General features: G+C 40.5%; 1 protein-coding gene across 3 annotated transcripts; it reads left to right on the top strand.

Annotated features, from left to right (window-relative positions):
• The first annotated feature begins 242 nt into the window (after positions 1-242).
• On the top strand, positions 243-27,169 carry RBPJ (recombination signal binding protein for immunoglobulin kappa J region). 3 transcript variants are annotated; one of them, XM_026699873.2, is made up of 11 exons: positions 243-296; positions 14,241-14,279; positions 14,938-15,033; positions 17,290-17,455; positions 19,445-19,619; positions 20,049-20,186; positions 20,325-20,437; positions 21,697-21,837; positions 22,269-22,424; positions 23,520-23,623; positions 26,716-27,169. In XM_026699873.2, exons 3-11 carry the CDS (start codon positions 14,945-14,947, stop codon positions 27,029-27,031), a joined length of 1,398 nt encoding a protein of 465 aa, XP_026555658.1. In that variant the 5' UTR covers positions 243-296; positions 14,241-14,279; positions 14,938-14,944; the 3' UTR covers positions 27,032-27,169. The 3 variants fall into 3 exon arrangements, with proteins under 3 accessions (XP_026555658.1, XP_026555659.1, XP_087792718.1); XM_026699874.2 differs by lacking the exon at positions 243-296 and adding an exon at positions 523-602; XM_087936592.1 differs by lacking the exon at positions 243-296 and adding an exon at positions 611-870.

Below are 27,169 nucleotides of genomic sequence, written 5' to 3'. Positions count from 1 at the left end.
GTCCCGCCTCGCTGCACTCCGTTTTCTTTCGGCACAAATTCCTTAAGCACACAGTTGAGCCCCCCCTCTTCCAATCGCGGCAAGTGGTTCGTCCCGCCGCCCCCCCTCTCGCCACCCCCCCCAACCCCGACCGGTCTAATTACGCGCCGGGTAGACGAGCCGGGGAATCCCTTTGGCTCTCCCGCCCGGTTGGTCCCTTCGTCTCGCGAGACATGGGAGCCCAGTTCCCACGCCTGTTGCGCCTCAGCCTGAAGGGGAGACGGAGAGGGAGAGAGTCAGCCGCGGAGCAAAGCCCTGTAAGTAAAGCAGTGGGCGGGAACGAACTCGGCGTTCCCCTCTTTTTTTTTTTTACTCTTAGCCCCGCCCTTTTTTTTCCTTTTTTTTTTAAAAAAATAATAATAATAAAAGTTCGCGCGTGCGCATTGCCGCCCGGCCACTTTTCGTGGAGCGGGGAGAGAAAGTAGAATGCTCCCGCTCGCGCGGCAACTCGCGCACTCGTATGCCCTCACGCAGGCGCGCGCGCGGCAGGCCCCCTGGGCCGCCTCTCGCGAGAGTAGGAGTTTTGGCGAGAGTTTGTGGAAGATGGCGCCTGTTGTGACAGGGTAAGTACGGGGGAGGTGGCTGCGCGGGACGGTTCCTCTGGGGATCGCCTCGTCCTGCCCTGCCGCGAGACCCCCCCGGGCTTTGCCCTCCCGCCGGCCTCTCCTTGGCCGGCGGCGGCCTGGGACGCGCGAGGCCTTCCTTGTTTCGGGACAACCCCCCTCCTTCCCGTCCCTCCTCTCCTCCGGGGGGTTCCTTCCCTCATAGAGGACCGTCCGGGCGGGAGGCCGCGTCTCGGGCTCGCGGAGGCTGAGGAGGAGTTCGGGATGGGTGGGTGTCCTATCCCGGGAACCGGGAGGTCTGGGCGGCCAGAGCTTCTCCTCACGGGCGGGCGAAGAGAACGTGGGAAGGCGTAGACACGTGAAACCGCCTTTTTTAAAACGTTGTTTTATTTCGCCTGAGGGGATTCCGCTTTCCCCCGGAGGAGTCCCCTCCCTGGGCTTTATAGAGGTAGCCTTTTCCTCATGCCAAACGCCAACCCTGTGAGGGAGGCCGGCATGCGGGACCGGCGGGGCAGCCGTCCACACACACCCCTTCCCCCGGGAGGTTTAGACTTGGAGCATCCCTTGCACCCTGTCACCTGTATCGCCTGTTATTGTTGTTGTTGTTGTGTTTGTCTTTGCATTCAAAAAGCGCCGTGTGTCCTACAATATTTCTTTCCCCTTCGGGGGTGGAGATGGGACGTTTGTTTGGCTCCTCTCTGCTCGTGTCTCTTCGTGTGTTGTTTATGGAGAGTTGGGTGCCTCGATTTCCTTGCGCTGGAAGCTTTTCAAGAAGAGACCGGATTGCCATCTGTCAGCAATGGTGTAGGGTCTCCTGCTTGGGTGGTGCTGGGGGTTGGACTAGATGACCTTCAAGGACCCTTCCCACTTTCTTCTGTTCTATAATGGGCATGCGGACTGTCATAAACGTTATTAACCATCAATAATGAAAGTTTATGAGAAGGGTGACTCATTTTGGATGGTGTAGGCAAGGTCTCCAGGGGTGGGGTGGGGTCGGCCGAGATGACCTACAAGTTCCCTTCCCACTCCCGTTCTATTCTATAACGAGCATGTGAACCATCATAAACTTTTATCAACCATCAATAATGAAAGTTTAGGGGAGGGGTGACTCACTTTGGATGGTGTGACTTCCTCTAGGAAAACTGGGCTTTTCCTAAGGGAGAGAGCTGTCATCTCAGCCCTATAATTATCTGGCTGTAATGGGTCAGGTTGGTTGCGTAACGTGCTTCATTTCCCCATCTTTCTGGCAGCAGGTTGGTAACCTGTTTTAAGGGCTGAGCTGCTTCCCTAAAATTGGGTTTCAAACAAATTTGGCAGATTTAGTAATAATGGGAGATTGCTCAGCAAGGACAGTTTGGGGGCCACATACATGTCCCACTGTGAAATGTAGGGGTTCTCTTGTATCAAGCAGAAATGGATGCCTTCCTCTTGTTTGGTGTTTCACCCCAACCTGGTCTCTCTAAATATTATTGCTTCTGCAAATACCAGTAGTATATAACCTTTGGAGCCTTAAAATATATTGAAATGAGGCTTGGGATTGGTCCTCAATTTTTGTTTTTCTATTTAGAGCTCACATTGCTTGTTATAAATAAAGAGTGGTTCAATCAGCATCTATCAACTGAAAGTATTTGATTTTCAAGGATGGAGAGCATGATTTGGTGCTTATAGAAGTTCTCTTTATCACAAACCATTTCAAAATATGTGAAGTTGCCTCTGTGATATATTAACTTCTTATGTTAATATATTAGTATGCTGTGGTTGCTTATTAGAACTGTCATCATTTGCTGATTCTGTGTTGTCCACAGTAATAATAGCTGCTTGTTCAGTTTTGTTACTTGTAATATTTTCCTTAAAGAGAATTCTTATCTCTTTTATTTATGGTTGTCCATTGGTAGTGTGCTTTCCTCTTTAAAAAAACAGGATTTTTTTTTCCTAATCTGAAATCATGTCCTTGGGTACCCAAAGTTAGGATAACCAAATGTTTCAAATTTTCTGGGATAACATAAACTACTGGCTGTTTTGTTAATTACTGTTATCTCAACTAAATGTATAATTTTCACGCTTTAAATAGATTATATATTGGGGTTGGGGAAATCCCATATTTGTTGCCATAAATATGATGGTTAAATTAAAACATATTCCTGGCTTAAGTATTGATGTTTTTTTAAAATAAATCTGTTTTGTTTTGTTCTAGTGCTTTCTAAGGTTCTTATGAAATGGTTGTTTGGACGTTATTCCTGAACATTTACAGGGATTGTGGAGAAAGGCTTAGCTTTGCAGAAAAGATGGGAATTTAGAATACTGCCTTATTACGATGGGATAAAGCAGTCCTTTCCAAATTAAGCACTTTAAAATAAATTTACAGAATTTTCCAATCAAAGATTAGTCATCTTTGCAAACACATTTGTATTAAATTTATACTTGTTCCTTTCCTTGTTTTTTCAGTTGTGGATTGGACTTCATTCGCTGTTTTCAAAACACAATGTTTTTGGCATCTTTTAATTCTTTAAGTACATCTTTTATTCTGCAAATGAGATATTAGGACACAAATTGCCAATATGTCACAGATAATCTACATATTGCCAATCTCATAGTAAATCTGAATATTTTATTAAGTTATATGTTTTTTTTAAAGCTCAGAATCTTCAGGATTCTGATTGAAAGCCATATCCTATAGGATTATAACATGTCACAATTAGACTAGTAGTGTTGCAAAATTTGTAATAAGTTGTGGAATTTGCTGTGTATTGGGTGACAGTGTTGAACACCTGCACCCATTTTATTAACCAGTTTACGCTCATGATTTAATTCTGCTAGAAACATTGTAGGCAGAATAGTGTAGAAATATAGTGTAGGAAAGGATTAACCTTAAAGTGCCATGTGAATTATTCAGAATACTATCTTTATATCTAACCTTTCAGCAAAACAGTTCAGAATCATGACAGTCTTATGACGTGAGCTGAGTTTGCTCAGAGCCTAAGCCTTCAGCTGAACTGAGATTTTAATGTGAGGTTTCTCTCTATTTAGCATTCAAGGCATTATGGTACAGTGACATAACCAGGGGGGGGGGTGTTTACATCCTCTTTAGTTTTATTAGTAAGTTACAAGGAAAACAAAAAGAATGCTTATTTTCTGCTACCTACGTTCCCTTATGTTGAAATGCAAAGCCAACTATTAATTACTTTCTGCCAGTGCATTGTAACTTCAGATTTGTAAACAAAAAGGTACGTGCCTGTCAGATTAAATCTGAAAAATAAATTGTTTCTCCATAGAGGTTAAAGGTTCCTTGCACTTTTCTGAGAAATAATTGAAACAGGTTTCATGTATTTTTTTTTTAAAATGTAGCATTTTTAAAAACTGCACTCTTTATTTTACAACATTTTAGTTTCTAAGTATTAATTTGTAGATGTAAGTAATTGCTTACATGAGCCATATCAGTTTCCCTCAGGTGAACAGCCAAGAAAGCTTTTAAAACAACACATAGATAAGCTTATTTTTGGTAGTCATTCTAGATACTATGTAAACATGGTTGTACAAACTTGCAAAAGAACTTACAAATCTCTCAGAATTTTTTTGCAATGTTTTATTGCAGGGGTAGGCAGCTTTGCTGTTTCCAGGGCTGTAGCAGCAAAGAAATGAGGTAGTTTTGTTAACAGCTTGGGTCTGTGTTTTTGTGAGAGGAGATTGTACTTAGAAAAGAAAATCTAGGGGTTTACCAGGCAGCATTTTCATTATTTCCAAAAAGAACCCCATTGACAAGAACTTGCACCGTAACATGGCAAGTTAACATGAAGTGAATGTTAGAGATGATTTTGGAGATGAATTCCTCCAAAGGGGAAATTACCTGAAAGAGTTGGAAGTGCCTGGGTTTGTGGTATAGCCTTGTACTCTTATATCAAAAACTTTCCTTAACTTAGGGCCTTCGCTTGCTCATAAAATTGAGATTCATTCTTGTCTTGGATATCAAGAGTAGACACTGTCCACTGTCCTAGACACTACTAGCATTCAAGCTGAATTTTCTTACAAATATTTTAAATTACCCTCATTAGTTGTAATATTTGCATGTCAGTAACGATCATCTGTGAAGTACACTGGTTACTCATTGACATTTTGATGGGACAAACTAAACATCTAAATAAAAGTATTAGAAATGGTTAGGAAATTGATTATTGATTATATTTAAAATTTAGCATTACAAACAGACTTATTCAAAAGGACTAGAATGAACATTTTTTGGTAAAATATTTTCTGAAACAAGCATTTCAGCTTAAAGAAAAATACTCAATGTCATTTTTGTAATGTTCTTTAAACTTGTAATTGTGTGATATGGCTTCACTTTAAAGATCATTGCAGATTTAGTCACCCTTACATATGGTTTCTTCCATGAATTTTCAGACTATTGGTGGCACTGAATGCTGCAACCTCCTAGATAACCTCACTGAAGAAACTAAGATGAAAAGGACACAAATTTATTTAAGACTTATTTTTATTTTTGATGAGTATGGGCTTTCATTACTTCACTGATATTTTGTCAGTGAAATGTTATACTTTGTATTATATTGGACACTTAGATAGGAGTGCAGTATTTCATACATGTGATTTCTTTATTTACAATTCAGGGCAGTTTACATTGTGCTCCCCACTTCAGTTCCAATAACAACCCTGTGAAGTAAGTGGGGCTGAGAAAGTGAAAGAGGTTGATTTGAGTGAGCTTCAATAATGGAGAGTTGACTTAAATCTCCCTCCTTATTATATTTTGTTTTAATGTTCATCAACTTTTAATGTTTGTAAGCTTCCCAGAGTCACCTCTAGATGATGGGCAACACACAAATCTAATCAATTAATAAATATCTCCCTGGTCCTCCCTGCTTTACTAAACCAAACCAGCTCTGTCACTTTGTCAATTTTACTATAATTTTTTTTTTGGGGGGGTGTATTGATTTGTGGGTGATATTTAGATAGAAACTCGAGGGTTCAAGAGGTTAGAGATAATCCAAAACAAGAAATATATTCTCTTCAAAGTTTGAAATTATAAAGTTGTTTCTGTCTATCATTTATTATGTGTGTGAAAAGCTTGTTCTAATAGCTCTCTATTAATAGCTCTCTCATACAACAGCTACCTCTCTGATTGGCTACCAGGATTTAAGCGGTGGAGACATCTTGAAGACTTGGTTCGAATCTCTGAAACTAAGCAGGGACTAGGACTTGGTTAGGACTTGAATGGCATTTACTCCCAGGCTGAAAAGCTAGACTGACAAGTGGCAAAAAAAAAAAACATCTTAGAAGAAGGCAACTAAAAATCAATGCTGAAAAAAGAAAGTTAAGTGAATGCAAGAAACTTAGTTCAATATAAGATATATTATTTATATTGGAGAATCAGTTTCGTCTAATGGTTAAGAAACCAGGAGGTGCTGAATTCTAGTCCCGCCAGAGGCATAAAACTCGGGTGGGTGACTTCGGTCCAGTGTCTCTCTCTCTCTCTCTCTCTCTCTCAGCCCATGCACCTCACAAGATTATTGTGAGAAAAATAGGACAAAGTAGTATTAGGCATGTAGTTTCCAATGTTGGACTGCAGATTAAATAATTGCACGATGGTAATATACCAGTGAATCGTATATCATTTTGAAGAACTTGCTGCTAGATAGAGGCAACAGGAAGCTCTCAAAAGCAACCAGCCTACTCTATAAGATACCACCAAAATGCACATCTGAAAGCATTTGGAAAATAAGATTCTTGTCATTCCTATCCTGAGAGCACTGGACAATTAGTTGAGCTTAGTGAGATTTTCTGCAGTTAAGGACATATTTGTATTTCTGTTCTATATGTCAAAAGAGTTGGCTTTGTTGGCATGCTCTCTTCCTTTGGTGTATAAGCTCCTCCATGTGGCAATAAACTGCATTTTGCATTGTGCGCTGAAGATGTTACCTACCGTCGTCCCATCATATTCTCTGTATATCTGTCTTCAATAAATCTATCATACCACAATGTGATTTCCTAACTCTTAAAAATACCTGTATGCTAGAATTGAAACTAAACAAAATGGATGAATGACTGAAAAAGTGAATGAATAAATACAGGTAATCCTCAACTCATGACCGCAATCGATTCCAACATTTCTGTTGTTAACTGACACATTTGTTCAGTGAGTTTTGCCTGATTTTTATTACCTTTCTTGCCACCGTTGTTAAGTGAATCCCTGCAATTGATAAGTTAGTAACCCAGTTAAGTGAATCCAGCTTCCCCATTGACTGTGCTTGTCAGAAGGTCGCAAAAGGGGACCACATGATCTTAGGACACAAGTATGTATGAGCCAGTTGTCAAGCATCTGGATTTTGATCACATGATCATAGAGATGCTTGCAAAGGTTGTATCTGTGAAAAATGGTCATGTCGCTTTTTTCAGATGTTGTAACTTTGAATGGTCATTGAATGAACTGTTGTGAATTGAGGACTACCTTGATTTAGCTAATCTCCCAGCTGTGATTCTGATTGAGAAGATGAAAAAAACCCAGCAGGCTGTACAGCCGCAGAGATAGGCAAGAAAATGTGTCCCCTTGTCCCAACCCATTTATCTAAGCAAATGTTTTTTATCTATGTAATTTTTGATTAGTTCTGTGCTGATTTTGTGTGGCTTATGTTGGATCTTGCTAGTTGTTTTTAAACCATGCTAATGGCGAGTTTGTGAATGTTGTGAATGTGTTGTTCCAAATCAATGAAAAAAATAAGTATGGCTGTCCAAACATTTATTTGAATTGGAAATGCTATTTTTATTTCCTAAGTAATGCTCAGGGGAAAAATATCCCCTGGCCACTTAACTGTAATAGAAGCATATGCTGTTTGTGTTGGGAGAGGAGGATGAAGAAGTAGATGTGAAATATTACCAGGGAAAAGGAATAAAGGTTTTGTCTCATTTTTTTCCTGTAAGTGCAGTTCAGTCTGTACAAAGGAGAATAAAAAAAAGTAGGCCAGAATAAAGAAGATGTAGGAGAGCATCATTCTAGCTCCTTGAAATTGTTTTGAGTCTTGATGATCGACCCAAAATATTAAAAGAGTTTGCAAATTAAATCCAGGCTGTTCTCTCCACTCCTTATAATGGCTCTGATTCATTAGGAGAATTATCTTCTCCATCTTCTGAAATTTGGAGATAGAGATGTGAGCTTACAGTAGTTGCACATTTTAAATTGATTAGAAGAGGATGTCCCCTCACATAGTGCCCTAGTACCATTGTTTTTTGTCTTAACCTATATTTGAAACGTTGGCACTGCTTTTTGAGAACGATACTGAGAACTTGAAATTTATATAGAGAGGAGAAGCCAATGAAAGCCAACGGTCTTGTAAGCAAGTTTTTGGAGAAACTTTTGAAATGATATGATTCAGTGTATTTAGCTGTGAGTAGAAACATAAAGAGAGGAAAAATAATGATCTTCAAATACTGAACGGGTGCCCCCCCTTGCATGCGCAGGGAAGGCCTTGAACTAAGGAATGGAATTTCAAGGAAGTTGTTTTAGCAATAGATCCTTAGAAGCTTCCATTCCTCTTGAATGGAATGCACGATAGACTATTTTTTTGCTAAAAAGAAATGTTTAAAGCAGACGTTAGATTAAGAGAGGGACAATAAGTGCGGTGTAGCATTCATTAAATATCTGTTGTTTGCATTGGAATTTTTGTGCTGTTTTTTGGTGAGTTTATATTAAGAGATTTCTGTGAGCATTGCAAAACTTTTTGTATAAGTTTCCAGCTAGAATATTTAGTCATTGTGTATTTGGATCTGAAACTCAACCACTTGGAGTGTAGTGCTTGTCTTTTTTATTCACCTGATACTTAGGATTGGTCCCAAATGTTGGAAGACAGTTCCAGTCGCTCCTTGCATTCTAGAGCTGCTTTGATCATTGAGTTAAATACTCGCCAACATCTTTACCAAATCTACTGTATTTACCTGAGAGGAAGTTAGTCCTGCATATTATCTTTCTCTTCTTCCTTTGAAAGGGTAGATGGGCAGAAGGTAGAGAAAGTGAAGGTAGAACAAACACTCTTGCAGACCTCAGTTTCTCATTTTGTCAAATTGGAGATGCCCCCTTTGGTTTGGGAGTGGGTAGTATCTTCCTGAAAAGCCAGCCTTCAAAATAGAATAGAGCCAAGGTAAGGAAAAAGACACTGTAATTGAATTCATAAAAAACTACTGATTAAAGATTCCTGTGAAAGGAAGTGTCACATTTTTAAAATTGATCCTCCCTCTGCCTGTGCTAGTAGTTCTCTCTCGCGCATGCAGAAAGAGAAAAAAAATTATATCCGCATGTTGAAAGAAAGAAATACTTTTAATATGTATTTGCTATATCTTTATATATGGAAAGGAAAGCCTTACATCTAAACAAATATGCTTGCATAGTTTTATAATTGCTGACGCTCCTTCTGTTCAACCGTGCTGGATGAAATAGTTTCCAATAAGCCCTTGCAGTTCAAGGGAGTTAGTTGGTGGGTGCTTACTTTAGTTTGGGGAGGACGGGACATCCTTCTAATCTTGGGGTGATTGGTACAGAAACATTTGATCTTTTTCCTGAAATAACTTTGGTGCAACCTCAGGTCCCCTGGAAATATTCCATTGTGCATTGTGACTCTCATTCCAGCCAGTAAACTTGTAAATTTATTACAATAGGCTTGATTCTAGCCTGTACATTTGAGCAATGAATACCAAGGAACAAGCAGCTCATATTAATTGCGTAGAAGATATGGTTACTTTTGATAACATACCACTGGAAATTATTGGACTTTGGGGAAAAGCCTGAAAACTTTCCTACTATGAAATAAGCTTTTTTTTTTAAAAAAAAAAATCAGCTAAAGTTAGTAATACTGTATTAATGATCTAAAGCCATTGTTGTAAATGGAACCTTGAACCTTTTAAGTTGTTTGTTCTAAAATGGGGGCAAAAGTTTGCTGGAACGTCTTTTCCTTTAAAAGTTCTGTGAAGTGCAGTTTTGCCTGTCCTTGAACTTACATGGAATGACTGAGTTGACATGGTTATACCAGGTTATCATAGTTTAATGGAAAAAGCACCAGACTGTAGCTGTGTGTGTATGTGTGCAGGTAGATATCATATATAAGTATATATGTATTTTTTTCATATACACACACACACGTAGAAATACATATTGAATTTTGTACCCGTATTCTTTTCTCACCGACACCTAGCAAAAATGTTAAGATTTTTACTACATTTGTATCCGAAGAATGCTGATAGAAAAATGGTGCAAGCACATTTTTCCCTTGATTGCTAAACTTCCTAAAGACTTCAGGGCAGAATGTGTTAGATTCATAGGTTCTACAAGAATAATGCTAATGTGATGTCTTCTAATCTGAAAATGAGTGACTGATCCCAGGTCATTAGGTTTCCTTGTGATTTAAGAGAAACTAGGAAACCTGATCTTCCCAGTACATGTTAAGTATTCTGTCTTCTTCGGTGGTTTTATGTCCGGGAGTTACTTCCATTAAAGATATGACTGTCGCCTGCTCCTTGAGCAGGAAACATTTTATGTCTACAATGCTCAAAGCCCCTCTGCAAGGAAGATTGGCAGTTTCTAAATTTGGGAAGGGAGGGGAGGGGAGAGGAGAGGAGAGGAGACTATCCATGTGGTGGATGAATATCCTGCAGTAATTCACTTAATATTTGTGGCAAGAAAGGTCGTAAAATGTGGCAAAACCTGCTTAACAAATATCTCACTTAGCAACAGAAATTTTGGGCTCAGCTGTGGTTATAAGTCAAGGAATACTTGTACACATTTGAATTGTTAAGAAGTACCATTTTGCTCTGCTGTATACTTAGATGCATCAAGTTTATACCTGGCTGGGCATCCAAGGTGCCTCTGAAATATAGCAATCTAAAAGTCACTTGCATTCTGATCCTACCATAGAGCTGAAGAGGATAAACTATTCCTTTGGTTTCTCTAAGTAACCAGACTTGTTTTTTAACTGTCTGATGCCTTAAAAATGATAGAATTGTGAAATCTCTGCTGATTTTTAGATATCTACTACTCTTCGATAGGCTCGGTATATGCAAGCACCTAATTTATCTTGACTAAACCTGAATGCTAATTAATCCTGACCTTGGTTAGTTTTTGAACGTGGTAATGCCTGACACGTTCCAGATTGTTACTTAGAATGCTAGGGGGTGGGTGGGGGGCATCCAATAAGGCTGGACACTGAATAAATGCAACGAGCAGATGAATTTTCACAGAAGTGTCTTTACTGTTTAAGTTTCAATTAGGATGAGTAATAGTTAGGTGCTACTGTCTCAGAAGTTCCTCTTTGAGGATAGTCTGAGGCACTTACCTGTGTTGCTCCACAAACTTCACCACAAGTTGGGTTAATCTCTGATTAGTTTCTGAACTACCGTATTTCTCAACAATAAGCCCCCTCCATAGGAAGACCCAGCATGTTTTGTAGGGATAAAATGAAATTAAGCCCCTCCCCCCAAATTTAGGCCTATTTTAAAACATGCGAAATTGGGGGAGAGGGCGGGGGGAACTTGCCTTTAGGAGTGCCCCGCAGGCAGCCACACCTCGTCACCAGCCACTCCTAATGGCCGATCATGGCGGAGCGTAGAGTGCTCCCTACCCCTGCCAAGCGCCTTTGCTGTAGACCCGGGTATGGTGTTGGTTGCAGGCCGGGTCAGCGGGCGGGCGGCGGCAGTGTGGATGTCGGCCTCGGCAGGACACTTTAAATCGCGAGAACTTCGGTGCCTGCCGTTGCTACTTCCTCCACCGTTCTTGCTTTCCCTTCGCATTCCTCCACCGGCAGCGTTTCAGCCGCTTCTCGGATGGGGGAGCTGCCTGTGTAGCTTCCACAGTTCCTGCTGGCGCTGCCGCTGTTCTCTCGCCAGAGCACGATTCCATTAGCCTTCAATGGAACTACATCTACATGCAGTGGGGGTGCCCCACAGCTCTGTTTTAGGCCCAGTATTCTTCAACATGTCCATCAATGATTTGGATGAGGGGATAGGTGGGGAACTCATTAAATTTGCAGGCGACACCAAGCTGGCAGGAATAGTCAACACTCCAGAAGATAGACAGAAGGATCTTGACAGACTTGAACGTTGGGTGCTTATTGAACAAAATGAAATTCAGTGGTGAAAAAAGTACATTTACGCAAGAAAAACCATTCTGAATAAGTCAGTAATTAATAAAGCACATTTTGATTACTTTTTAAACATCTACCAAACTTTTTTTTTCAAACTTGAGCTAAATTAGAAGCATATTAATTTATTAATATACAGGAATGTTAAAGAGATGATCATTTCCTTGCACATGATTCCTTATTTGAATTCCTGTATAAAGTAAGTGTTGCTTTCCTAGGCAGGGAAGCCTTTTATTTAGGCAGGAACTACTATATCCACTTGACATCCAAACACCACACTGAGTTAACCAAAATATTTTAAATGGTATGGTAGAGTTGTAGGGTTTAATGAAAATTTTACAAATTAGGGGATTTTTTTTTTCATGGAATAAAGTAGTCCTTGACTTACGACCACAATTGAGCCCAAAATTGCTACTGCAAAACAAGACAATTGTTAAATGACTTGTGCCCCGTTTTACAGCCTTTCTTGCCCCAGTTTTTAAGTGAATCAGTGCAGTTAAGTTAGCAACATGGTTATTAAGTGAGTCTGGCTTCCCCATTAACTTGGCTTGCCTGATGGCCACAAAAAGTGATCCCAGGACACTACAACTGTCATAAATATGAGCCAAGCATGATTGTGAGGATGCTGCGATGGTCATAAGGGTAGAAAATGGACATAAGTCCTCCTTTTCAGGGCCGCTCTAATAGTTATATTAAATGACTTGTTGTAAGTCAAGGACTACCTGCAGTCATTTTCTTGTGTTGTAGTTATGTGACATCAGGCAATAAGGCATCATATTTGGAACATAAATCTGGAGTGTTATTTCTGTAGAAGTAATGATTGATTTATCTTCTTTAATCATCATCTGTTATTTATGCATGATAAATGGATCGTGTTTGCTTGCAAGTTACCTTTAGCAATAGCATCTGCGTAATCTACTCTTCAAAACCATAATGATGTATTTCAGACGTTGGCAAACCATAAAGAAGTTGTCTGTATGTTGTGTCAAGCTCTAATGTGCTTTGGCTGAACTTTTGGCGTGAAACTACCTGATATGGTGTTTGAGTTCTAGCAGGGATAGGTAACTGACCATCCCCATTTCTTTTAACCTGGACCCATTCTAAAAATAATCAAGTCCAATTGTGATTTAATTCAGTTCATTTTTTTAAGAAAAAGATTTTTATCCCACTTTTTCCCTATAAAGTTTCTTTTTCATAATCCTTCCACCTCCTGTTTTCCACACAACAACAATCCTGTGAGGTGGGTTGGACTGGCCCAAAGTCACCCAGCTGGTTTTTCATGCCTAAAATGGGACTAGAACTTACAGTCTCCTGGTTTCTAGGTCAACACGTTAACCTCTATACCATAGTAGCTTATTATTATGGTTGATCACACAATCATCCAGATGTTTAGATTTGGCATTTTTTTGTCTGTCGGTCGAGCTCTTCCTATGGACCTGTGATAGGCAGATGTCGTTGCTTAATATTATTAAGTGACGCAGGATGGAAGCTATGCAGGTGGAGGAGAGGATTGTGAATGTGTGGAGGGGGTGTTTAATGTCAACAGTAGTTCTGTGGCTTCCAAGGGAGGAAGCAGCCACATACCAACAGAAGGCCCAAAAGAAGAGGCTGCACGGTCCTGAACTGGATGAGGAAATGTGGAAAAGATTCAGGATAGCCCCACCCTAGGATCTCCCAGGATATATCTATTAAGTTAGTTGTTACAGCTGTAGCCTGTCAAGATTCGGTCTATTAGACATAAGCAAATAAAGAACTGCTCTTGATTGGATCTCACTGTTTTGTCCCTGGGTTTGGGCTGGACATAAACCGTGACAAGTAAAACTGATTTTTGTCATTGAGGATTTTGTCAGTGGTGATGATGTTTGAATGGTGCTCTAGATCAGGGGTGTCAAACTCAAGGCCTGCGGGCCAGATCCGGCCCATGGGGTGCTTAGATCTGGCCTGAGGGGCCACCCCTGGAAACAGCAAAGGACTGGCCCGCGGTGCCTCTGCCAGTGAAAACGGGGCTTGAGCTCCTTTTACACTGGCAGACAGTTGCAGGAGGTCGTCCCAGCTAAAAATGGAGCTTGTGAACCCATTTTTGCTGGCAAGCTATCTGGCCCCTACAGGCACCCCCAACACGAGTGACATCAACCTGGCCATGCCCACTCTGCCTCCCCAGGTCAGACACAACCTGATGCAGCCCTCAATGAAATCTAGTTTGACAACCCTGCTCTAGATATTTCGTGATTGTCTCACACACACACACACATACACACACCCCATAAAGGGTGTCTATTCCTATTGCTACTATCTTTGCTTTTATTATTATCAGGTCATTCATCACTCAGAAATAATAATTTTTAAAAAATATTTCAGTGTCCATCCTCCAGGCTTTGTTTTAGGCAAAGCGGGTCAGGAATGGAGAAAAGAGAAAGTCCACAGCTGAAGTTGGCGTGCACTAGCAACGTTTCGCTTGTACCTCATGCCTATTTTGTAACTAATGACTTGCTTTTGTGTTTCTTCCCTACAGGAAATTCGGTGAGCGACCTCCACCTAAGCGGCTCACCAGGTAAGGTTCAGGTCTTGTGTTCAGAATGGGGGTCTTCCCCAGTGGCGTTTAATATTTAATTATAATATCGGTTTGCCTCTCTGGAAAGGCAAGAGGGATCACTGAAGCTGTCAGAGCTATGACAGCAGGCGGTCTGTTCTCCTGGCTTCTGAGCTCCGTTTTGTCATTCTCCGTACAGGAGTAGGCAGCTTCACCTGCACTTTCACAGAGCTGCTAACAATTACTCCTTCCTTCAATCCTTTATGGAAAATGTGGAGACCAGCATCTTCCTCTCTGTTACAACAAAGGGAAAGGGTTCTTCCCCCCTCCCCCGAAATACATAGGTGTGGAACATCCCTTCCTTAATATTAACATCCTTCAACTGTACCCAGTTCACTGACATTGGTGGGAATCCACCTGTTTGGTAAAGGTAGCCCTTGACTCGCTGGCAACTGTAATTGAGCCCAAAATTATGGTCGTAAGGGGTGGGGTGGGATGAGAAGATGGCCATGAGAATTTAAAACAAAGGGAACCCTAATAGCTTTGGCAGACCCCATAAGAGAAATGCAGCTGCACGCAGTTCAGACACATAGCAATGTCAGCCTTCGGGGTGCTTTAAAAATACACGCATAAATTGGTTATCCTGTTACCTTGATTCCCTTTGTTTTTCAATTCTTAGGGAAGCTATGAGGAACTATTTAAAGGAGCGTGGCGATCAAACAGTCCTAATACTTCATGCAAAAGTGGCTCAGAAATCCTACGGAAACGAAAAAAGGTAACGCCGGGTATCTCAAACTATGCACTGGGCTATTTTGCAATTGAATTTTTATATATATATATATATATATATATATATATATATATATATATATATATATATATATATATATATATGCAGCTTTCAACGATCGTTTGCTATTTGGCTATCATGGGTTGTAACTCCTAGAATTCCTGGCTCAGATGCCTGCGGGGCAAGTTTCATATAAGGGGGTTAGGAGATTAGAAAGAATGGTGCAAAATTCCTCGATTTTTTGTTGTAGACATTTAAAATACACTACCTGATTATCAGATTCTTTTTCATTTCTGAAGTATTGGTTGACAAACTGTAGCTAAACAAACAAGCAAACAAAAAAAATCCTGAAAAGTATCTGTTCAGGATCCTTAAGATTTTTGCACTGTTAAGTTTGCTCTGAATTATTTTAAATGGTCTTCCTTACATTCACCTCTTGTGTGGAACGCCATCTAGTGACCGTTTAAAATAAGTTCTCAGCAAGCATGCATTTCTGTCAATCAAATAAATTACAACAAAATACATTTAAAAAAAGAAACAGAGTGGGTGTATATGTCTCAGAATTTCATTTTTTAATGTATGCCATTGTGTTCACAGGAAAAAGTGACAATAAAGTCTTGTCTTGGTCTTTCTTGATTTTTGTCCCCCTAAGCAAAACAGGGTTAGAGGAACTGGGGAAACCACTTCAGTTGTAGTGCTTTTGATTAAAATTCTTACTGACATTTTTTCAAATTGTCTCCCCACATTTTTATGGCTTAAAAATCTATAAATCGAAGGTATATAATAATAATGGAATTTTTATACAAACGTTCTTGGGAAATACATGTTCTAAATACAGCTATTAGGTATGAGCCAAATATTTTAATTTTTTTAAAATAGCACATGTCTACCCTTGAAGCAGTAGTGGGTTCCTATCTTGGTCACTTCCGGTTTGGTGGGTGATTGCATGTGCACCCGCCCCTAGCACGCATGCACGCACTCCTAACATGCCAATCAGCTGAGAGGATGAAGAAACGAAAAACTAGGAGCGACTCTCCCACCCATGCATGCACTTGTCTCTTCTTTTATCCTCTCAGCTGATCATTGGAAAAACCGGTTTGGCCGTCCTGGTAGTTATTTTACTACCGGTTCAGTTGAACCAGTCCGAACCGGTAGCATACCACCATTGCCTTGAAGGCCTAGTTGGTAAAGATTCATGCGGAGGCACTATCTTCCCAGGACTTCCGAGTCTACCACAAGAGAAATCTTTTCATTTATTAGAGAAGCCAGCAGAAATAACAAACAAAATCAAATCCTACATTTGATGGGATTTGGGAGCAAAATAAGGATTTGGAGAAGTTTGTAAGTATATTTCTGACTTTGGGAATCCAATTAAGTTCCATCTTCCATTTTCCCTTTTTTGGATTTAAATAGCTCAGCGACAAAATCGAGCTACTGATTGAGGCACTAGGCTTGAAACCATCAGATCATGAATTCCAGTCCCATCTTAGGCAGGAAAGCCAATTGAATGACTTTGAGTCAGTCATTTTCTCTCATCCAACCCACCTCACAGGGTGGTTGAGGTGGGGAAAAGAAACGATGTGGTCGGGCTTACTTTTTGGGGGAGGAAAATAAGGTGGGGGAATTGCCTCTGCCTACCAGCATCCATTGGTATTCATCTGGCTAGTCCTGTCAGTGTGTGAGAGAGTTGAAGGCTGTTTGGAAACTGAAACAGTATTTGCTGTGTGAGCAAGAAGGAGACAGCAAGGAGTCTGGGCGTGGCTTAGCTCAGCTGTTCTATACTAAAGCTGCTGGGTGCTGTGAAAGTAAAACTGAAGCTCCTGTCCTCTGCTTGTGTTTTGCATTTGGAAGATAATTCTTTTCAGGTGGGGGGAGGGGTAATAGAACTCCTTAGCATCAGAGTGTGCATATTAATAATAATATAGGAAACACTAATGCTCTGATGGTCATTTCGAAAAATCCTTTCTTAGTGAGTACCTAGAAGCCAAGAGGAACATACGTGCCAAATTTCAAGTTTGTAAGCTTTACAGTTCTGGAAATTTTGTGATAAATCCGTGAGTGGTATTTTACATATATATATAAAAAATCTAAAACAATTATCCCTTGCTCAGATTATGTATAATTCTTTTCCCTTGGCGCCTTTTCCTCCCAAAATGGCACTTTGCGCTAGAAGCAAATGACTGGATACTGAAAGGGAAACGTGTTCCAGATGAACCTAGCATTCTGCTCTTTTGTCTGCAGATTTTTCTGCCCTCCCCCGTGTGTCTACCTTATGGGTAGCGGATGGAAGAAAAAAAAAGAACAAATGGAGCGAGATGGCTGTTCTGAGCAAGAATCTCAACCATGCGCCTTTATTGGGATTGGAAATAGCGACCAAGAGATGCAGCAGTTAAACTTGGAAGGAAAGGTGGGTGGAATGTAACTTTAGAGTTTGCAAATCTGGTTACTGATATATCATGGTCAGTGTGAGTAATAAATCGGTTCGAGGGGCGAATGCGCTGCAAAAATTAATAATTAGATGGCCTCATAGATTTTTTAAAAAAATATCTTGTTTTCATACTTCTTTAGCGACTACAATTGTACCAGCATCTCAATTTTTTAAGTATAATGGTTTCTGAGTGAAAAATCAAGCGATCCCAACTGCCGTTCCGATTTTACTTTAGCTTTCCTATGCTTTGCAGCATCAGGAGGCTAGCAATAGCACAGACTTGTATACCACTTTACATCCCTGTCTAAGCGGTTTACAGAGTCTGTGTCAACTCATAAAATATTTCTATGGTCTTTTCCAACAGAAAGGGAGGGGGAAACATTGGGCAGCTTGCATTCCATAAATGTTTTCAAAGATAGTAACTAGGGGACCAAAGTTTCTGCTGCCCAAAATTCTAACTAAAGAGTATGATTGAGGACTCTTGGCTACGGATGTGTCCCATTGGAGGATATGAATTATGATAACACCCAGGGGGTGGAGCGAAAACCAGGGTCAAGGGTGACAATGAATTTCGTGTCTCAGAGTCGGCTACACCCAGGCAGCACCAGCACATCTTCTCATCTTCTTTGAGTTTTGAGAATCTGGCTAGAGACTCATGATTTAAATGGGGGTAACTACCAGAGCCCTGACAGCCAGCATATTGCTCCCAACAATCTTGGGTCCTCATTTGACCGACCTTGGAAGGATGGAAGGCTGAGTCAACCTTTCAGCCTGCTGAAGAAGTGAAGTGCTGGCTGTTGAATGCAGAGTTAGCCTGCAATGTTGCATTCGAACCACTGCCCCACCACGGCTCAAGATATCGCCCCAAACATCTGGGTGAGTCCAAACGGTGGAGAAGGTTTTAAAACTCAACTCACCAGGAAGCCCAGTAAAAGGACAAATCTTATAGCCCTTTTCCTCCACCTTTCTGCCCTTTAATTTTCCCTTTTACAGAAAAAGAGTAAAGCAGGAATGTGTGTATTGACTACTTACAGCAGACTCATTTATCTTACAAATACTTGATTCTGATCTGACTCATTCGTTTTCTTTTTGTGAAGCTGGGAACAGATATATACTTGTAATTCTCACTATGCTGTTAACTTTTCTCTGAAATGCAAAAGACTGGAGCCATATACTGAATTTTCAAACTTGTTATAATTTTGCAATACTACTGAAAACTTCCGATTTGGCCATATTGGCTGGGATTATATGAAGTAACTTCTAACAAATTTGGAAAACACCAGACTGAGCAAACCTGGCATACCCTGCTCATTGCTACTTTCTAGTATCCTTTGGTATTTACAAATTTTGTCAGTCCACTTTGACTTCTGCATGTTTAAGAAGCCATCATCCAAGACCTTCATTTGGCTATCCAGGGATGTGCATTAAAAAAAAATGGCAAGAACATCTGTAAATAATCCTTAGCAGGAATTTTCCAAGCACCGAAAATGTCCCTTTTAGTGAGAGACAAAATTTTACTTATTTACAAAACTAAGTTGCTTGTTGAATCTTAGATCTAAAAGCCAATTGTTACAATTTTTACAAACTAGCTCTTTGTTCTAGTTGATTGTTTTGCTTTGGGGGAAATTACAGAAATTTTACAACACATTTGAAGCCAAATACACACAGGCCTTCCAATTACATATATATAAGTGCACCCCTCCCCCCAAGCATACACACATGCATACATGCACTGTTATCCTACCAATCACCCCCTCTGAAGACAAGTATGGGAGTAGATGGGATACCTAAAATTAGTATATCAAGCAGGCCCAAAGTAAATATAATACTCCAAATATTGGGTTTCACATATATGTATATTTAGGCATAATTATCTTCCAAAAACTTCTGAGTGGTATATCTTGGCATAATTACCTTTAACATGGCTTCATTGGAAAATACTAAATTACCGTCTCTTTTTATCCACAGAACTATTGCACAGCTAAAACTTTGTACATATCAGACTCTGATAAGCGAAAGCACTTCATGTTATCCGTAAAAATGTTCTATGGCAATAGTGACGATATTGGTGTTTTCCTTAGTAAACGGATCAAAGTCATTTCCAAGCCTTCGAAAAAGAAACAATCGCTCAAAAATGCAGACTGTAAGTATTGATAGGCAAGCTTCATTGACTGTGGTCTACGTTTCACATACGTGCTATGAGGTTGTGAGTTTTCCATTCATCTCTTAAGAATGTGGCCTTTGATAGAGCAATCCCATTATCAAATAATTTCCAGTTATTACAGCAAGGAAGTATTTGATTACAAGCTTCCAACAATCTCAGTAGTTAGAGAGAGAAAAGGGGGCAACGATTGTATGTGTCGTGTTTTTGAGATTACCTGATTAAAGAGGTAACAATATTTTAAAACGGGGTTGTCCAACCTTAGCAACTTTTTAAGACCTGTCAGCTTCAACTCCAAGAATTCCCCAGCCAGTACAGGGAATTCTGGAAGTTGAAATCCCACAGGGGACTTCTGGGAGAATTCTGGGAATTGAAGTCTAGGTTTTAACGTTTCCTGTTTTTCTCCTGCAGTATGTATCGCATCAGGGACAAAAGTGGCACTGTTTAATAGACTTCGGTCCCAAACAGTTAGCACCAGATATTTGCACGTAGAAGGAGGGAATTTTCATGCCAGCTCACAACAATGGGGAGCATTTTACATTCATCTCCGTGAGTAAAACTGAAACCTCTCTGTGGGTGTTTTTGTTTAATCTTTCCTGAGTTTGGGAAAATAGTAGCATTATGCTTTTTTGGGGAACGGACTCAAATTTTGCCTGGCATGCTGATATATGTCTCTTTCCTCCGCAGTGGACGATGATGAATCCGAAGGAGAAGAATTCACGGTCCGAGATGGCTATATCCATTATGGCCAGACAGTCAAGCTCGTTTGTTCAGTTACTGGCATGGCACTCCCAAGATTGGTACATTTTACATTTTCAGTGTATCTGCTCCTGAATCCATTAAAAAAAAACCCTATTTTATTAAAATGTAGAGGATTTAGAACAGCGTTTGAGGGAAAATAACTGTGCTGTCCACTCGGCAACATCATCCCTCTTGAGATTAGTTTGTCCCACATCCTGCTGGTTTTTCATTAAGCTTTGAAAACCTGATTCCAGGTATTCTGTCCCAAAGCCTGGATCTCAGTTGTGAGACAGAGTCCATTTCTTGTCTCTGTTTTTCTGATTCTCTAGCACATGTGTATTTTATTTTATTTTATATTATTTTATTACTTTATTTTTTATTGTATGCAGCATATTTTTATTTATTTTTGGTCTGAACTGGGTGAACTCCCGTCACTGGCCTCAGCATCTGCTCATCTTGCAGTGTAAAGCAAATTCTGTGGGAGTAGATAAATGGGGATCAATTCGGTGGGGATACGAGTTGGTGTTCTGGATTCCTGCCAGTTCTGAACCTTCCCAGTTGTAACGCCCACTTGAGAGAGGGCTCCGAGGGAAAGAGAGGCCTTGGATGCTGCTGCAAGAAGAACCACGTGTCTTTCTTTCTGGTGCAAAGCCAGCTTGCCCCATTCAGGGTGTATCTTGGGAAGCGCATAAGCACGTACCTATCAGAGTTGGCAAACTACTATTCTGCCAAACTACTATTCTGCAATAGCATTGTAGTGCCTATCTAATGTAACATCACCGATACAATAATAGCAATAACAGTAATAATATGCGAGTACAGCAAAATTGCGCAAACTGATTACAAAGCTAGGTCCAAGTTGCTAAATTAATCCACTGGGCATTATTTAAAAAATACGACTTACCTGTATCTGAAAAGCCATGGGAACATAAAGTGGAAAAAGTTGTTGAAAATGAGAAAGTGAAGATCTTGTGGGACTTATAGACAATAACACTAGCGGAAGTGCAAAAAACTGCATTACTTGGAACATCATACATTTTAAGAAGATACTTGGTTGATACCTAGGATGTAGCAACCCGTATCAACCATCAGCACTGTCAGTGATATTTGTGATATATTTTGAAATGTTCAGTTGACTGAGCTTCCTGTTTAATGAATAAAAGAGATAATAATAATAATAACCACACTTCCTTAGCAACAGTTTTGAAATCCATTGTACATTGGGAAATAGCCATCTGAAGTGATACATTCATGATATTGAAGATGATGATGATGCTGTTTAAAAACTTTCTAAATATTCAACTGTATTTATTGACAGATAATACGGAAAGTGGACAAACAAACCGCTTTGCTAGATGCAGATGATCCAGTCTCCCAGCTCCATAAGTGTGCGTTCTACCTTAAAGATACTGAGCGAATGTACTTGTGCCTTTCCCAAGAGCGAATTATCCAATTTCAAGTAAGTTGTTTGACATACTAGTAGAGTATATGTTGTTTCTGATCTTTTGACAGTGGGCATGTCTAAAAGCTAGCACCATGAGGACTTCAGCACTTACTCCGGCCTTTTGATAACTCCTCCTCTTAAAATGACATGGCATGGCAATAGGGTTTATATTTCCAACACTGTAGTAGTGCATATTTTACTTGCAGATGGCACCTTAATGTGAGATATATTTAGCATTGAAAACTGCAAGTTGGATAAAGGGTAATCTTGGAAAGGAAGTTGCAGGGTTTTGATAGAAGAGATGAGACCACCAAGTTCAGAAAAAGGCAAGTCTGAAGAGAATATATAGAGCTGTGGCCTGCATTTTGGACCTGGTGTCTTATTGAAAGCCTCTGTTGTTGTATTATTTATGCTCTCTCAAGTGTCTGGCAATTATTTCTTTAAAGGCCACTCCATGCCCCAAAGAACCAAATAAAGAGATGATTAATGATGGAGCTTCATGGACAATCATTAGCACAGATAAAGCAGAATATACATTTTATGAGGGCATGGGACCTGTCCATGCTCCTGTAACACCTGTGCCTGTTGTAGAAAGTCTTCAGGTAAGCCAGAATTTTATTTCTAGCTATTCCTGCTTGAACATGGTGTATAATAGAGATTATAGTGAACAAGCCATTTGGTTGGTTGTCACCTGTGTTTTGAAAATATTTAGGGGAACTTGCGGCTGTAGGAATTCAGAAATATAAGCAGGGAGAACTGAATCTGTGACGTGATATTTGCTAAACATTTCTCTCTCTCGCACGCAAAATTTTATTTGGGTATTGCAGTCATTCCAGTTAAAGAAAAAAATAGTCTTATTTCTTGTTTCAAAGGTAAGTACACGAGAGTCACCTGGAAGTGAAGGGTGGACCGGGAAGAGATGCTGGCTAGGGAACAATCAGATAAGAAAGGGCTTAGCCTTTAGCTAAATAATGGGCAGAGAAAAAGACTCGGAAAGGAGATCTCAACTACTCAAGCTGTGAAAAGGATAGCAGGAGATTTATATGCTCAGACTGACAAGATGCTATTAATGTAAAAGTAAAAAAGGTAAAGGAGTCCCTGCGTATTTTACTCCACTAGTTGTTACCAACTCTCCAGGGAGGCCCTCATTTCCATTTCAAGGCTTATTGAGTCAGTGCCGTCTGAAGACATTTCCATAGTCCTGTGGCCAGCATGATGTCTAAAGCGCTGTTACCTTCCCACCAAAATGATACCTATTAATCAACTCGCATTTGCATGCTTTCAAATTGCTGGGTTGGCACAGCTGGGGCGAGAATGGGAACTCACCCGTCATGTGGTGCTCGGGTCTCAAACCTGTGCTGCTACCTTTTCAGCTGACAAGCCCATGTCTTAACCATCGAATTGTTGTAAACCCACCCACCCACCCACCCCCAATGTAGCCTTACAAAAAAAAAGTACCGTTAGCTCATTTGGTTGTGTTCCCTGTCTGGTCTACCTAGGACGGCTGGTAGAAACTGGTAGCCTTTTCACATATTCAACTGGTAAGGATAAAAATTTCCCTTCTGATGATTCAGCTGTTCCTCCTATCCCCACAAAAAAAGCTCTATTCAAATAGGCTTCCCTGAAATCACTGCATTTTTGTGCCTGTCTCCCATGATAAAAGTGTAATGCATTATCTTTCCTTTCATTTTCACAAGCTCAATGGTGGTGGCGATGTAGCAATGCTGGAACTAACCGGGCAAAACTTCACTCCAAATTTGCGTGTCTGGTTTGGGGATGTGGAAGCTGAAACGATGTACAGGTGTGATATAACCTTTGCAATGTTAAATGTAACTCTTGGATGCTTGTTTGGGACTCTGTAAAGGAAAGGCATTTATCAATGATTCATTCACCTAGCTAAAATAATAAATTTGCTACGGCCACTAGTGAGCCTGGAATTATGGTAGTTAAGTTGTATTTGTCATTAAGCAGGATTTTATATCCGTTCTTTTTTTTCCCCAGCGCTCATTAAGCAAATATCTTAGTGATCAAGCAAATTCATTGTCTGCAGTAAGCATTTTGCAGTTTTCAACAAGAAATCTAAATATCTGTCCTTATGGCAGCAAAATGCAGGACAATCATGCAAAATAATTCTGCAGCTTCTGCATAGTTAGAAATTGTAAACAAAATAATGTATTTACAAAGGAGCCTTAGTGGCACAGTAGTTAGAATGCAGAATTGCAGGCTAAGTCTGCCCACAGCCTGGAGTTTGATCCTGACAGGGCTCAAGGTTGACTCAGCTTCCGTCCTTCCGAGGTCGGTAAAATGAGGACCCAGATTGTTGGGGGCAAGAGGCTGACTCTGTAAACCGCTTAGAAAGGGCTGTAAAGCACCATGAAGCAGTATAGAAGTCTTAAGTGCTAAAACCCCTGCAAATTTATTCTGCAATTCATGCCAGTGTGGGATAATTTTAAAAAAAAAAATTTTGTGGTTGAATTTATTTATTTATTTAGAAATATTTATTTTTAATTAAAACTTTTTAAAAACATGCAATAAATCCATTCCATTTCAATTGTGTGTCGATTAGGTACATATTTCATGTGCTTAACAATTTGTAGCGACGTTTCAGCAGAATCTCATCTGCCATCATCAGGCTTCTGTATAGTGTTCATCTGTGAGTCAGGCTTTTATAGTGGTTTCAGATTTAAATTTGGGGCAGCCTGTTGCTGTGCCAGAATGGTTTTTTCTTCACCCTGATTGGTTGGGAGTCTTGGTCTGTGTTTATTGGTCTTGGAGTTCACTGTGTTCTGCTTGATTGGTGTTTCTAATATCTCCTGTCTGTTTTTTGACTCTTTTTGTCTCTTGATTGGCTGGCAACATTGTGTTACTTTATTGGAGGCCTTTGGTGCAGCTTGGCTCTGGGTAAATGGATGGCTATCATTAGTTAGGAAGCTAGGTTTCATCTGGGTGCCTGGTTGGGGTGTGTTTGAGCTGGAGGTATCAGGGGGGATCTGTCTGTGCCCAGGTGTTTGCCTGGCTTGTGGTTTGGAGATTTTTTTGTTTGTGAGTGCAGGCTTCCAAATGATTGACAGTCTGGTGGAATCATCTCTTCTATTCATGCTTTCTGGTCTTTTTTCAATCTCTATGGCTTCTCTGATAATTCTGTGGCTGGGGTTTTCTATAGTGGCTAGGGTTTGGGTGCCATTGAAGTTAATGCTGTGACCTGTGGCTTCATAGCCAATAGAGACCAATAAACACAGACCAAGACTCCCAACCAATCAGGGTGAAGAAAAAACCATTCTGGCACAGCAATAGGCTGCCCCAAATTTAAATCTGAAACCACTATAAAAGCCTGACTCACAGATGAACACTATACAGAAGCCTGATGATGGCAGATGAGATTCTGCTGAAACGTCGCTACAACTTTAAAAGCACAACTACAATGACGTGGGAAAATACCCGAACAAAGCCGAATGCCATACATGTAAGTACCCGCGAAAACTTAAGAAAACATATATATATATATTATTTCTTAAAACTTAATACAGAAGCCTGATGATGGCAGATGAGATTCTGCCGAAACGTTGCTACAACTTTAAAAGCAAAACTACAATGACGTGGGAAAATACCCGAACAAAGCTGAATACCATACATACATACGTACATACATTTGTTTTCTTAAGTTTTCGCAGGTATTTATATGTATGGTATTCAGGTTTATTCAGGTATTTTCCCACGTCATTATAGTTGTGCTTTTAAAGTTGTAGCAACGTTTTGGCAGAATCTCATCTGCCATCATCAGTTTCAGACTTTCACAGCCGTTTCTGTTTTAAATTTGGTGCTAGCCTACTGCTGACTCACAGTCTGACTCACAGACGAACACTATGCAGAAGCCTGATGGCAGATGAGATTCTGCCGAAACGTTGCTATAACTTTAAAAGCACAACTATAATGACGTGGGAAAATACCAGAACAAAGCTGAATACCATACATATAAATACCTGCGAAAACTTAAGAAAACATACATACATACATACATACATACATATGTAATATATGTAATATTCAGTATGTCTATTACACTAGCTTCTCTTATTTATAAATACATCTGATCCCTTTTAATTAATTTTATTTTCTAGCCATTTATAAAACAAGTCCCATACCATGTAACATTCAGATTCTTCTGTTTTTCTTTAATGTTTGAAAATATTGATTGATCAATTGAATTTATATTGCCGCCTTTCGTGCACGGCAACTCAAGGTGGGCTTACAGGGATATAAAAACATCCTATATAACCGTGATGGCGAACTTATGTCATGCGTGCCACAGGTGGTACGCAGAGCCATTTGTGTTGGCACACCAGCTGCAGGCAAACTTATCTCACTGCGCATGCACATGCCTCACAACTGATTTTTGGGCGGTTTGAGGCCTTTTTTGGCCTCCCTGAGGCTTGAGGAAGACTTCTGCAGGCTTTCCAGGATGAAAACTAGGCCTGTTTCATCACTTACTGTTTTTTCTGGAAATACTGGAAGTAATGAAATGGGCCTAGTTTTCGGCCTGCAGAAGCCTTCCTCAAGCCTCTGAGAGTCCAAAAAAGTCCTCAAACCAGCCAAAAATCAGCTGTGAGGTGCAGTTTCAGGTAAGGGGTGGGTGGATGGGGATTGTGTGTGTATGCATAGGGGGAATGGGGGCGTGCATTGTCTTCTGGGTGCTGGCACGTGAGTGTGCAATGCGCACAATTTTTGGCACAGGAGCCCAAATAGGTTAGCCACCACTGCTATATAAGAAATAAAATGAATGGAAGAAAACAATCAAATAACGAACGAAGAAAATAATACAAATACGGATTTGAAAATGTTAGGGCACGTGGTTTTCCTGGAGGAAGTTAATGTCGTCTTCTGCTTCTCTCTTAGATGTGCCGAGAGCATGCTGTGCGTCGTCCCGGACATCTCTGCCTTCCGGGAAGGGTGGCGGTGGGTTCGTCAGCCGGTCCAGGTTCCGGTCACGTTAGTGCGCAATGATGGCATCATTTACTCCACCAGCCTTACCTTCACCTACACCCCAGAGCCTGGCCCCCGGCCGCACTGCAGCGCCGCCGGGGCCATCCTCCGAGCCAACTCCAGCCTCCTGGCCTCCAGCGAATCGAACACAAACAGTGAGGGAAGTTACACAAATGTCAGCACGAACCCCACCAGCGTCACGTCATCAGCGGCCACCGTGGTTTCCTAACCACTGCTCTCTTCCGGGCGGAACTTCTTCCTTTCTTTTTAAATACTTTTCGAAAAAGTGCTTCAAACAATGGAACCGAACAACTTTTGTGGTTTCGCGAGGGAAAGGAAAAAAAAGAAAAGAAAAGAAAAATAATAA

This window comes from Pseudonaja textilis, chromosome 6 (assembly GCF_049901715.1).
Source record: "Pseudonaja textilis isolate UNSWEBS1 chromosome 6, rPseTex1.2, whole genome shotgun sequence".
Classification (NCBI taxonomy): Eukaryota; Metazoa; Chordata; class Lepidosauria; order Squamata; family Elapidae; genus Pseudonaja; species Pseudonaja textilis.
Note: the sequence above shows the minus strand (reverse complement) of the source record. Positions and strands in the feature narration are given on the sequence as shown.

What these genes read in the sequence shown, in the direction of transcription:
- RBPJ (XM_026699874.2), top strand. Translation starts at nt 583, where the DNA reads ATGGCGCCTGTTGTGACAGG. An exon ending in ATCGCTCAAAAATGCAGACT is followed by an intron (nt 19,620 to 20,048) that starts GTAAGTATTGAT and finishes TTTCTCCTGCAG; the next exon opens with TATGTATCGCATCAGGGACA. An exon ending in AGCGAATTATCCAATTTCAA is followed by an intron (nt 21,838 to 22,268) that starts GTAAGTTGTTTG and finishes ATTTCTTTAAAG; the next exon opens with GCCACTCCATGCCCCAAAGA.